The 13,289-nt window shown below is 42.5% G+C and overlaps 2 protein-coding genes across 2 annotated transcripts in view; both read left to right on the forward strand.

Annotated features, from left to right (window-relative positions):
• The window catches only part of SETD7 (SET domain containing 7, histone lysine methyltransferase), a 1,173,783-nt gene that overhangs the window by 230,368 nt on the left and 930,126 nt on the right, over nt 1–13,289 (forward strand). The gene's annotated exons all lie outside the window — the stretch shown is intronic.
• LOC122793510 overlaps nt 1–13,289 on the forward strand; it is a 1,396,143-nt gene that overhangs the window by 137,717 nt on the left and 1,245,137 nt on the right. Inside the window, exon 3 of the mRNA XM_044061631.1 lies at nt 645–782. Coding sequence (XP_043917566.1) covers nt 645–782 — 138 coding nt within the window. The remainder of the gene's footprint in view (nt 1–644; nt 783–13,289) is intronic.

Consider the following 13,289-nt stretch of genomic DNA (forward strand, 5'->3'; position numbering starts at 1 on the left):
GTGCCTATAATTGACAGAATTTCAACAGCAGGCCTCTGGTTTTGCTGTTCTAACTATGGCTTTAAAGTTGAGTTTTGTGGTTAGGAAGACCTGTTGAAAAAACATTGGACTGCTTTAGAAGCCATACATTGCAGAAACACAGCTAGTGATTTGTAATATTTTTGTGTATACAAACTGAAACGTAATAATTTAGAATTTAAAGGTATAGCATATTTATTCATAGCCTATGAAATTAAATAGTTCTAGTTTTGTATACTCAGATTATTATCATTAGTCCTGAATCGTGGGTAGTTTTTCTGTACAAAATTGTCTTGATATTTTGAAGCATGTATGACTCTATAAAAGTTAATGACCATGCTTATTGTGCATACTGAGAATTAGAGATGTTTGTTTAGAGACCACAAAATTTAGTTACTCAGCTGTGGCACTCATTGGAGGGGTCAGCTGTTCTTTGTGATTGTAATAACTGCAAATCTGTATGCATGTGTTACTTTGTATTGCCTTATTGTTTTCATATACAAATGCTACCTGCTACACAGTTTAAATGTTGCCATGCAATATTTTGGCTGAAAAAGGTCCACTAACTTGTATATTTCCTTCTTTACAATCTGAAGGAATACATAACATTTTTCTTGTTTATTCAGGTGAACTTCTTAATTGCATCATCTGTATTGTCCTGTTTCACCACAATTATTGTTGTTGTCTATGCTATCCTGACATTGGGCTTTGGTGAAGATGATGATGATGTGTTCCATTCTCCATACTGGGTTATGCCTCACGAAGTAAGCAGTGTGCCTTTTTTAAATGTCTTCCATATTTTGCATGTCCTAAAGGCTTCAAAGATGAATTAATGATTGCTTTTAAATTCTGCAGCTATTATGTGGAGCAGTACAGCTTTATGCAATGATTCTTGTGATCACTTTTTTATAGTCAAGTCCATATAAGAGTAAAAATACTGTGTGGGAGTTTTTTGGCCTGCTTTGATTAAAAAGTATTTGATGGTACAAAAATTATCCCATATTCTTCAGCTGTGTGATTTTAGATAGATATTTTTTTCATTTGAGCTACAGTGCAACAAGGTAGAATAGGCTACTCCATGGAAGAAATGTAGCACACACATTTGTGTCAGAGTTCTTGGAGAATCATTGCACTGAGTTTTGTTCATCTGTTTTCCTTCTTGCCATATAGAACTGATCATTATATTCTATTTTTTCTATATGCTTTTTCATCCAGTATTGTGCTGCGCATCAAGTCTCCCACAATTGGGCTTGACCCTTTCATTTCCTGTTGGAGGACCTCTGTCCTTCAGATCTGTTAGGGCAAGAACTGTCCATTGGGGCCATCATAGCAGAAAAGGTGTTTATAGTCTTGCTGGTACCCCTGCAGTGAGAGCTTTTTAAAACTAGCCCAACCCCTTCACCTGGGTGGGGAAATAGGCTACACACATCAACGCAGCGAACAGCAATGACCTCCCCATATGAGTAAGTGCTCCTGCCCACTTATTAATGAGAGCTGGTTCCACACAGTGAGTTTGTGGGCTGAATGCCTCTCCTCCAGACTACCTACTTTTTCTCAGCCCTCCTAAAAGGGTACATGCTGAAGTTTGGTATCGCACTCCTCCCACCTCCCCACCCCCCACTGGCATACTCCTCTACTGCTTGTGCCATCAAGTACTGATGACACTAATTGAACCCTGGTTGCCAGGGTAAAATAAATGCTTTATCTGTCTATGCCAGCAGTTCAGGCTGATTGTATTTTGTTGGAGTGAATGGCAATACTGTCTCTTGTTTAAAAAAAAAAAAAAACTTTATTAAATTACCATGTATGACATAGGCAGTCTTATATTTATATAAATTAAAATAAACCATACTAACACAATCTCCGTTGCAAACCTTATACATTACAAACCATGCTGAAACAACTGTAGCTGCAAACATTATACATCGCTTGTTGTATATCCAGTCATTGTCAGTCAGCTATCACATAGCTCATTGAATTCCTGCCTTCTTTTAACTCGTTCCTCCTCTGCATGTACTGATCTTTCACTTCCCAATTTTCCTAAGTAATTTGCTCCTACCCTTTTCTAACTATCCCAATTCCATTTGTTTTATCTCTGTTGCTATCTTTGCTACTTCTAGTAAAGTTGATTTAGACTTTGATTTCCATTTTCTAGTAATTGCTTTTGTGGCACCCATCATAATTTAACTCAGCAAGGCCTTACTTATGTCTAGGCAATTTCAATTCTGTATCACAGCTCAAAAAAAATAATTTCTTTAGTTAAACTGGTTTGCTCATCCAGCATATTCAACAGAGCAATGTGCAGGGAACATTTAAAGTCTGCCAAATCATTACACTCTCAGAAAATATGTTCGTTACCTCCTCTTTCTCATCATACCTCCGACATTTTCTGTCTACCTGAGGAAAAATTCTTTGAAGTCTACTTGGGGTATAATAATACCTATGTAAACACTTGCAAGCAAAGATCCTAACTCTTCTAGACTTTGTTGTATATTTGGGAGGCATACATGTATCCCCCCATTGGTTCTCTGTGAATTGCCCATCTAATCTCTTTTCCCAATCCTTTATAACCTCCTCCGTTTGATTCTTAGTCATCATGCAATATTTTGTATACTCTACTAATTGTTCCTTTAACGGCAACTTCTGTTCTAGATTGTACTAAAATCTCTACCAGTGGTGGTATTTTGTTTAGGATGCCCGTATTTCTTTCTCTTTGCATATAATTTGCCTTCCTGTCAAGGAATTGATATCAATCTCTAACTTGCAGACCAAGTAAGTCCTTGGCATCTTCCCATTCTGTTACCTTTCCCTTTCTAGTTATTTGCTGCCAATCATACCTCTCAACCTCTTACAGCAAAAAATCTGGATAAAGTCAATGAGGGAAAGAAAGTCCCAAAACTGGGGACACTTTTTAAATATTGCTCTTTCAAACTTAGAAAGTTGATAGGATCACATAACATCCTGTTATTCTATCTCGCCTACATTCTGACTGATGGGTTCGGAGCCGATCCCTCGGCTCCGACTCGGCACGCTTATGCCAAAGAGCGAAGTCTCTTATTGGCTGAGCTTACTATATCCCAGGATGCACCACTACCAGTCCCCCAGATCTCGTTTGCCGCTAACTTGCGAAGACGTGGTCTCGAGCTGGCTGAGCTGAGTAGTATTTATTTACTAACTTTTTTCTGTCAGAATTTTGCTGTTCTTGTCATAAAAAGCTGTTTTAACGGCTATTCTTCACTTTGTGGTGTGTTTGGAGTTTTGTGAGAACTTTGTAGTGTGATTGGGCGTTGATTTGATTTCAGGCCTCCTTCATCTTAGGGCCTTCCCGGTCAGTCAACCCCCCTTAAACCTTAGAGGGTTTCAAAGTACCCTTGACTTAATTGTTACGGATTGTTTACCTAATCGGCAGCTGTAAAATCAACTTATTCTTAAAGGCTTAATAAAACCCTCCTTCGAAGAAGCTCTAGCATCCTCTCCTTCTCCAACTAAAAAGAAAAAGGCGTCGGCTCCGACCAGTCCGTCGGATCCGGCCGCCAAAAGACATAGGCAGGCTTCTCCTTCGGCTCCAAGGACTTCGGAGCCGAGGGCGGAACGGTCTGCCTCGATGCCACCAGTTTCGACTCCTCTGGCTTCGGAGCCGATGGCTGGGGCATCGAGAGGCGGGTCACCTTCGTCGGCTCCACTGGTCTCTGAGCCGACTAGGGTTGCCCGCTCAGACACTTCCTCCTCGGCGCCGAAGTCCTCCTCGGCACCGATGGAAACTAGTGTGGGTATGATAGTCATCGAGTCGCCTCGGAGCCGGTCCCCTAGTCCTTTGGGGCCGTTGGAGAGGCCATCTCGAACCCGTTCAGTATCCTCTAAGTCCTCGAGGATGTCGGATTCGGATATAGACAGGGTGCTCCAAAGACTGTTCCAGTCCCCAGTCTTTCAAAAATTTGTTTCGGCTCCGACCCACTTGGCTTCGGAGCCGATAGCCCATGCCCATCCATTGCTGTTCCTCCTCCGACCGCCTGCTCCGTCGGAGCAGGTGTTGTTGGAGCCGGTGGAGATCTTAGGGTCGGCTCCGACCCTTACTCCAACCAGGCCTTCGGGTCCGAGTTTGGTACACGGACTTCTTCGGCTGGACCCGGGGTGATGTTTGGGACCTATGCTTCGGTTCCGAGCCTCCCTCTCGGTGCTTTGGCTGCGGGATTGCCGTCTGCTATCATGGCTCGGAGACCGGACACTCCCAGGATTCTGGGGTCCGGCTTTCAGAGCTATGAGGAGTGCCTTGGCCAAGTCTTGACCATCTCTCCGGCTTTACCGGCACCTTCCCTGGGCGTGGAGACTGGGTCTTTGGCAGTTCCCCTGTCCGTAGGCAGCGGTGCCCCTGGGCCTGCGGTTACCCCATTGGGGTTCCCCTCCTCCTGAGGGTTCTTGAGTTGTCTTGGAGGAACCCCAAGGAAGAGATCGTGCAAGAGGAAGCACGTGGACTCCCCGAGTCTATTACATCGGACACTGATCTTGTTGATGCGGAGGGGACCCGGAAGTAGACCTCGGATGATGTCACATTTGCAGACATCTTAGAGATCCTCAAACAACGAGGCGGCTGGATATCCAAACCCCTCTGCTGATGAGTCAGTGCTCCTCAAGGCCTTTGGGGCTCAGCCCTCCGCCTCTTGGGTGTCTCCGCCCTTGACGAGCTCCTGGATTTAGTTTGTCGAGGCGTGGGAACATCCAGATACCGTGGAACCAGTCCCTTCTCGCCCTAATAAATTTTTATCTGCTCCACCCGAGAAGGAGTTCCTCACTAAAGGCGTGGCTGTAGATGCCATGGTGGTGGCATCTGCTACACAACAGGACGTGGCAGAGGCTTCAGCGTCCGTCCATCCTCCTAATAAGGAGTCTAGGAGCATGGACAGGTACGGAAGCTCACCCTGACTTCAGCGGCCTTTACTTTAAGGTCTCTGAATTATTTGGCACATTTTAGCAGGCTTCAGAGGATCTGGTCAAGGAGCTGTCAGATTCCCTCTCGGGTAACCTACCTGAACAGCTAGCCCAGTCGGTTAGCTCTCAGTTGGCTATCCTTACGTCAATTTCTAACTTCGTCCATGAGGCTCATTTCCTATGCGGCCGAAGGCGGGTAGAGCGGCAGGCACAGGCGTGGCTCTCACGGAGACAAGCCTGGCTCCGCTTGTGTCAGTTCGGAGGCCTTCAAGTCTTCCTTCGCCCGGCGCTCCCTTTGATGGGTCCTCTTTGTTTGGACCCAAGGTTAAAGACAACCTTACCGCTGTGAGCAAGAGGGAAAAACTTTATCTGCCGTAGGTGCCGTTATTCCACTCCCTTTCGGCCTTATCCCAAGGCTAAAGGATTTTTCCTCAACAGCAGGAAGATTCTTCCAGAGGCAGAGGACGGGAAATTTTTCTGGGAGACGCCGTCCCAGAGGCGGCAGAGGGCCCCGCAATTCTGGAGACCGCGAGTCCTTTCGTGGCTCTTCAGCCTCCCACACATCATGAGGGATTGCCCGGCTGTGCTGCTCCAGAGCCAGTCGGGTGCCGTTTTGCCAAGCACCTAAAAGCCTGGGAGTCAATCACTCAGGACAGATGGGTGCCGGATCATTGCCGGAGGTTACACCATCCCATTCACATGCTCACCCCCACCGTCCAAAAAAATCCCGGACCCACCACCCAGTCAAAGGGAAATTGCAGCCGCAGAAGCTTTAAAGCTGCTAGAAAAGGAGTCATCCAACCGGTCCCCACAGACCAGATCGGATCCGGAAATTACTCCAGGTTCTTTTTAGTGCCAAAAAAGACAGGGGACCTGAGACCAATATTGGATCTCAGCAAACTGAACCAATCCGTCACGAAATCCAAATTCCGAATGGTCACGTTACAATCCATTCTCCCATTGTTGGAGAAGGAGGTTTGATGTGCTCCATAGACCTCAAGGACGCCTATTATCACATACCGATTCATCAGGCGTCCAGGAGGTATCTGCGCTTCAGCCTGGGAGTCAGTCATTTCCAATTTTGTGCACTGCCCTTTGGTCTCACCACAGCCCCAGGGTGTTCACCAAGTGTTTGGCAGTAGTGACTGCTCACCTGAGGAGTCTTGGATTCCAAGTGTTTCCCTATCTGGACGACTGGCTCCTGACTGCCACCACCAGGCATCTACTAATGGACAACCTCAAAGCCACCATCTCCCTGGGTGCTTCCCTGGAGATTACATTCAATTGGTCAAAGTCTGTCTTGCTGCCCTCTCAGCGCATAAGGTTCATAGGAGCAGAGATAGACTCAAAATTGATGCGCATTTTTCTTCCTACGAAAGGATCCAAACTTTACAGGGCCAAGTTCAAGCTCTGATTTCAAGATCCAAAGCCCCAGCCAGGATGGTCCTACAAGTTTTAGGTTCAATGTCTGCCACGGTTCTTTTAGTTCCTCTGGCAAGATTGCACATGAGGATTCTTCAGTGGCTATTGTCAACTCAATGGTCCTTTCAGGACCTTCCCTCAATCATCACATCATGATTACAGAAACATGCAAGCGGGACCTTCGCTGGTGGCTTCAGACATCCAATCTAAATCAAGGAAGCCTTTGTTATTCCCTCTCCAGTGGTTATCCTGACGACAGATGCCTCCCAGATAGGGTGGGGGCATTGTCTGGGCAGGTTAGTTCAGGGCTCCTGGCTTCCAGGCGAAGTTCTTCTCCACATCAATGTGTTGGAGATGAGGGCTGTACTTCTATCCTACAGGCCTTACACAAGTTTCTTCCTCAGGGCATCATCGCCATCCACACAGACAACATGTCGGTGGTCTGGTATCTAAACAAACAAGGAGGGACCAGATCTTACCCCTTTGCAGAGAGGCCATGAGGGTGTGGGAATGGGCTGTAGCTACCAACCGTTTCTTGGTAGCGACCCACATTCGGGAAATCAAATATATTGGCAGACAAATTGAGCAGGACAATTCTCTCTCCTCACGAGTGGTCCCTAAACGAAACAGTAGCAGCTCAGGTTTTCAGGAGATGCGGAGCGCCCGTGCTGCGATCTATTTGCAACACCACTAAACACCAAGTGCAAAATGTTCTACTCCATGACTCCACATCAAGGGGAAGCAGCTATGGATGCTCTAGCACAACCTTGGCCAACAGGGCTACTTTATGCCTTTCCTCCGATACCACTTCTCTCCAAAGTCATTCAAAAGCTTCTCAATTGGGGTCCACAATGATACTGATTGCTCCATACTGGCCTCGTCAGGTATGGTTTCCCTACCTGAAGAAACATGCGGTGGGCGATCCTTGGATGTTAGATCTAACTCGGATCTGCTAATCCATCAGTCGGGACGACAGCATCAGTCCCTACACTCCTTGAAGTTGACAGCCTGGCTCCTCCACTTCCGACCTTAGTCAGAAGTCACACATTAGACCGGAAGTTATTCACATTTTATCTTCAGCCCACAAACCCACCACTAACAAATTGTACCTCAGTAAGTGGAAGAGGTTTGCTATCTGGGCTCAACTCAGGGCTTAGACCCTATCACTGCTCCAATCCGGAAGTTTTGCAATTCTTAACATCCCTGTTTAATCAAGGATCTTCTGTCTCTACTATTAAAGTCCAACTGGCGGCTATCTCTAAATTCCACCAATCCATGGATCCTCCATTGATGAGCAGCAGATTATGCAAGACCTTTATTAAAGGTGCGGGCCTGTTAAGACCCCCAGTTTTCATCCTCGCCTCCGTGGGATCTTGATTTGGTGCCGTGCATTAACATCCCATTCGAACCTGCTGCTACATGTGACTTAAAATATCTGTCTTGGAAAACTGCCTTCTTAGTTGCAATTACTTCTGCAAGAAGAGTTTCAGAGCTTCAAGCCCTATCTATTAAACCACCGTACTTAATTTTCCACAAGGATAGAGTATCACTTAGACCTAATCCATCCTTTGTCCCAAAGGTCTGTTCTAATCTCTGTCTTCAACAATCTCTGGAGCTACCAGTTTTCTTCCCAAAATTCTCCAATGAAGCAGAATACACTCTCCATAAATTGGATGTGCACAGGCAGTTGCTTCTATTTAGACAGGACTCAGCAATTTCGTAAGTCAGACCAATTGTTTGTGTCCTTCTCAGACAGTAAATTGGGTAAAACCATTACAAAAGCTACCATCTCCAAATGGATTAGAGATTGTATAACTCAGGCTTATTCTTCTTGAATAAGCAACTTACAACATCTATCAAAGCTCACTCTACCAGAGCTATGGCGACTTCTATAGCTTTTCATTCCAAGCTCGCTATATCGGAGATATGTGCTGCGGCTACTTGGTCAAACCGCACACTTTCATTTCCCACTATAAATTGGATGTGGCATCTAAAGGGCGAGCATCGTTTGCTTCCACGGTACTCAGGAGTGTTTTCCAGTGAGCCACCCAGGATTCAGGTGCTAGCGGCGCTGTCCCATCAGTCAGAATGTAGGCGAGATAGGATCACATAACATCTTTTAGTTATGTACTCACCATAACTTCAGATGTTTGGGATCCATCTCGCCTACATTCCTAATACCCACCCTCCTTCCCCCTGCCTTGGAGATCAGAGAGATTGAACGGTTTGAGTTCTACTGTTTTATCTTGTTTCATCTGACGATGTTATATAAGCAGGGCGTGCATGTGTGCATGTGTGCGGACAAACTAGATCTGGGGGACTGGTAGTGGTGCATCCTGGGATATAGTAAGCTCAGCCAATAAGAGACTTCGCTCTTTGGCATAAGCGTGCCGAGTCGGAGCCGAGGGATCGGCTCCGAACCCATCAGTCAGAATGTAGGCGAGATGGATCCCAAACATCTGAAGTTATGGTGAGTACATAACTAAAAGTTTTGCATTAGTGTGAAATTTCTGAAGGATGTGAAGTCAAACTCAAATGTCTGTCATTATTTTTCTGACTTCAAGTCCTTAGTTATTTGCCAATGATTTGCCAGAAAACCACCATTTTATGAGAAACAGACCAAAAACGAGACAAAAATCTGTACAGTTGAGGACAATGCTTCCCAGTACCTTGGTTCCTTAGCCAGTTTTCTCTAATAAATTCAAGCTCCCTGTTGTTTGTATCCCTAATTGCAGTCATCCCTATCAGCCGAATCTCCTTTCTCCATTCCCCGAGTTGGCTTAGTATACTTTCTAGTACTTTATGAATGTAATATTCTGTATGATGATTATTCTCCTTAAAGGTCTGCATCCAAAATCCCAGTCTCTCCTGGTTTCTTGAGCTTCCCCTGTTTCATCACCTCCTCTTTCCATTTTGAATTAGTTTTCTGCTTTTGCTTTGTATAGGAGCACTTTGTTGCTGTGAAATACCCCTTCAAATTGGGTAATCCCAGTCCCTCCCTGTTCTATTGGAAATATCAGCTTATCCTGCTTGACTCTTCCTGTCTTCCCCTCCTAGATAAAATCATTCAGCTCTTTATTAATTGCTATCCACAACTTCTCCTCTAGTTGATAAAAATATGGCTGACCTGTGTATAAGACTAAAGGGGCTAAAAACATTTTAACTACTTGTATCTTACTATCGATATCCTTATAACAGAGCTTCCATTTTCTCAGTTTTTGTATTATCTTTTGGTTATACTCTTCCTACGTATCCTTAGCTGCCACATTGGAATCATTTTTAGTCTATACTCCTAAATACTTCATTTTATCGTGTCCCCATAAGTATGGATATTGCTGAACCAATTCATAGGTGGATGCATAGTTTACTGCTATTGCCTTTGTTTTAGCTTCATTAATGTTGTGCCCTGAAAAATTTGAAACTGTCTCAATATGTTCCACAACAGTGTAATGTCCCTTTCTGGCTTTGTTCGGTTTAAATAAGCTGGCTGTATTTACAGATTACATTTTCTTGACTGCCATACCAATTATATCCTTTAATTTGAATCCCTTATTTTTTTTTTTGTCAGTGGTTCTAAATATGATACAAATAACAGAGGAGTAAGGACACCCCTGCCTGGTTGCTCTACTCAAGCAGAGATCATCAAAGAGGACCCCATCCACTTTAATTTTCATCTCCAATTCCTCATATATCCTCCTAATCAACCTTATAATTTTATCCGGGAATGCAAATGCTTCCATTGTTCTGCTCATAAAGTCCCAGCTTACTGTGTCAAATGCTTTCTCAGCATCAAGACCCACCAACAATAGTTGTATTTCTTAATTTCTGCTTCCCTCTGAATCATCGGTGTTATGTTAATGTCTAATGTTTTCCTCCCCTCCACAAACCCACATTGATCCATGTCTGTCAATTGTGGCATCGCTTTTGCCATTCTAGACATAAACATTTTATAATCCTGATTTAGTATTGAAATGAGCCTGTATGAAGATGGATTGGATGGATATTTACCCTCTTTAGTTATTATAGTTACTACTGCTTTCTTCTAGGATGTTGATACTTCTCCTCTGTTAAACAAAACCTTCCAGATCTTTCAGTTTTTTCCCCTCCTAGCTTCCAAACTTCCAAATGGATGCCATCTATTCCTGGGGACTTTCCTGTAGATTGGTTATGCATCACCGTTTCTATCCCATCTTCTCCTATCCTAACTATTCGTAATTGAGCCTCCTCTTCCTCTAACCTTGGCATCTTTAATTCTTCCATAAACATTTCCATTTGTACCTTTTCTTGATTTCCATATTTCTCTGCTTTATACAGACTTATAGAATGTCCAAAATATTCCTAATACTTCTGAAGGATCCCTTATCTTCCTTGCTATAGGCTCCCTAAGCTTGGTGACAGCCCTTTTTACTTTCTGTTGCCTGAGTCATTGTGCTAAAAGATTTTGTGTGCTACAGTTATCAAAAATAGTTGCTTAACAGCAATCTTTCTAAACTCATGCACATTACTGAGCTAATCTCTTATTTTCTGTTTAGCATTCTACATTTGATCCTCTTGTTGTCTGTCCCTCTAAATTATTATGTCTTAACCATATTGCCATTTATTTTATTTCCACCGTTTTTAAACTTCACTTTAATTTTATCCCACCCCTAGCTATAATTTCCACTACCTATTCCTTAAATTCCTCTGTTTTCAACAGATAGGTGTCAAAGCAGCGGTGCCTCATTTTTATTCATTACCCTGTGTTTTTATTTTAATTATTATTGGCGCATGATCTGAAATAGTTATTGGGTGCGCATTAAGCCCTTCAGTTAAATTTGCATGTTCCTGTGAAGAGTAAAATCTGTCTTGCCTAGCCAAGTTTTTGTATCTTTGGGTACAATACGTAAATTAACTCTGAACTCCTAGTACTGAATTCAAATCTTCCATACCAAATATTTTCATAAATTTCTTTAAAAATCTACCCTCCGTTCTCACATTTTACTTTCTGGGCCCCCTGACACATCTTCATTATTGCAAATCAAATTCCAGTCCCCACCTATAAATAATATTCCATGCTGAAAGCTGATTATTTCTTCCAGAATTTTCTTAAGCTCCATTATAGCAGGTTTTGGTGAAATATAAATGCCAGTGTAATCCTCCTCCCTTGCCAGTAGCCCCTTAGTACTACAAATCTACCATTATTGTTTTTTTATCCTCTTCTACTATTATCAGAGTGCCTCTTGCAATTAGTATAAGTACTCCTCTCTTCTTTTGTCCCAGGTATTCCACTGAATAACCATCCTGAAAACCTTCTATCAGTTTCACATAGATATTAGCACTCTACATTTTTAATATAGTTCACTACTACTCCTTTTATGTATTTATCTGCGAGACCATTAACATTTAAAGACATCAAAGAAAGCATCATATTCTTGAGAGGTTAGCACCTTTTGTGTAGAACAGCTATTTTGTTACATTCATGTACTGTTTGGCAGGTTAATCTTTTATACAGTTGTTTCGTGTCATGTCCATTTAAACCTATGTCATATCTTACAGAACTTTTACTGAAAATCCTCAAACAAAAATACACACACAACCCAGTACCTTCCTAAAACCTAACAACACACAAACTATGTACATTTTTTTTTCAAAATATTGAAGTTTTACCCTCCTCATTGGAACAGATGTTTCAAACTGACAGCCACACAAGCAGACTCGAGCTAACCTAAATGAAAAGTTATCCATGCTAAGATGCATGGTATAGCCTATGGTTCTACAAGTGCTGTCTGGTTTTGTCTCATCTTTATAGTGTTCTCAGCTGGGAAAACACTTGAATGCTTTCAGAAAACATTTTTTTTCAATCCATTTTTCTTTCAGATTATCTACTAGAGACATGAGAACCAGACATACAACTGTTTACTAGAAAAAAAGCCTTCTATCAGTTTTGTTTTTCATTTACTTGTTTTCTCCTACAACTTGTTTCTAGATTAAGCTAATGGCCTTAACTCAGTCATTCCCCTGTGCAAGAATGAAAAAAGCACACTAATTCTTTTGTCATGCTCTTTTAACCATATTTTTTTACATTGCAGTGCCAACATTTCTTAAAACTGAACAAGGAGAAAGAGAAGGGAGAAAGAAACAAAAAGGGAAAAAAATCAGAAGCACCTGTTTACATTAGTATCTCCATTATATTTAAAAATAACTGAAAACTTTAAATGGCGGATGTTTTTCTTTGAATGTTTTAAAGTAAATACTAAGAAAAAAAATTTGTTTAACTTAGTTAACTTTCTCCCTCCTCTTTCCCTCTCCTGAGTATTTTTCCAAGTATTAACATGAAGTAAGGCATATGCTTTTAGAGAGCCCTACAAGTTTAACAAAGTCCAAGAAAGTCCAATATTTCCAGATTTTCTTGCTCTATTCTTGTTCATCTCCTTCTCCCAAGCCCTGTCTCTGCTTCATTTTCAAAGTACTCTCGACTCTTCTAGTTAGCTCTTACGCTTTTTTCCCCTCTTTCAGGCATTTTCCATTGAAATAGTGGAAAAAAGGTTTCAGTGACACCGTCTCCTTGTGGTCTTTTTTACCAGAAGAACAAGAAGCAGAATCCCCTGTTTCACAGCTCACTTTCTGTTGGGCAAACTTTTGTATTTCTTCCTTAGCATATACTTAATTAAAAAAAAAATTTTCTCTAGGGAAAAATATTTTGAAGATAGCTTGATATAGCAGTTTGAATCTCATGCCTGCTTCTTGGCATTCCTTGAATAATGGGATAAATTTGCTTCTCTTCTGCTTGGTGTACAATAAACAGTTATTCTCCATAACTACCCTGATGTCTCCCACTTTTAGTATTTTGCCCTAATGGCACAGTTTTATCGGAATTGGCTTCTTCTGCTGGTAAGATTGCATCTTTACTGTTAAAGGTCTAGGTTGTTTGAATCTCAAAAAAG

This window comes from Protopterus annectens, chromosome 2.part0 (genome assembly GCF_019279795.1).
Source record: "Protopterus annectens isolate FY-2018-M chromosome 2.part0, PAN1.0, whole genome shotgun sequence".
Taxonomy (NCBI): domain Eukaryota; kingdom Metazoa; phylum Chordata; order Ceratodontiformes; family Protopteridae; genus Protopterus; species Protopterus annectens.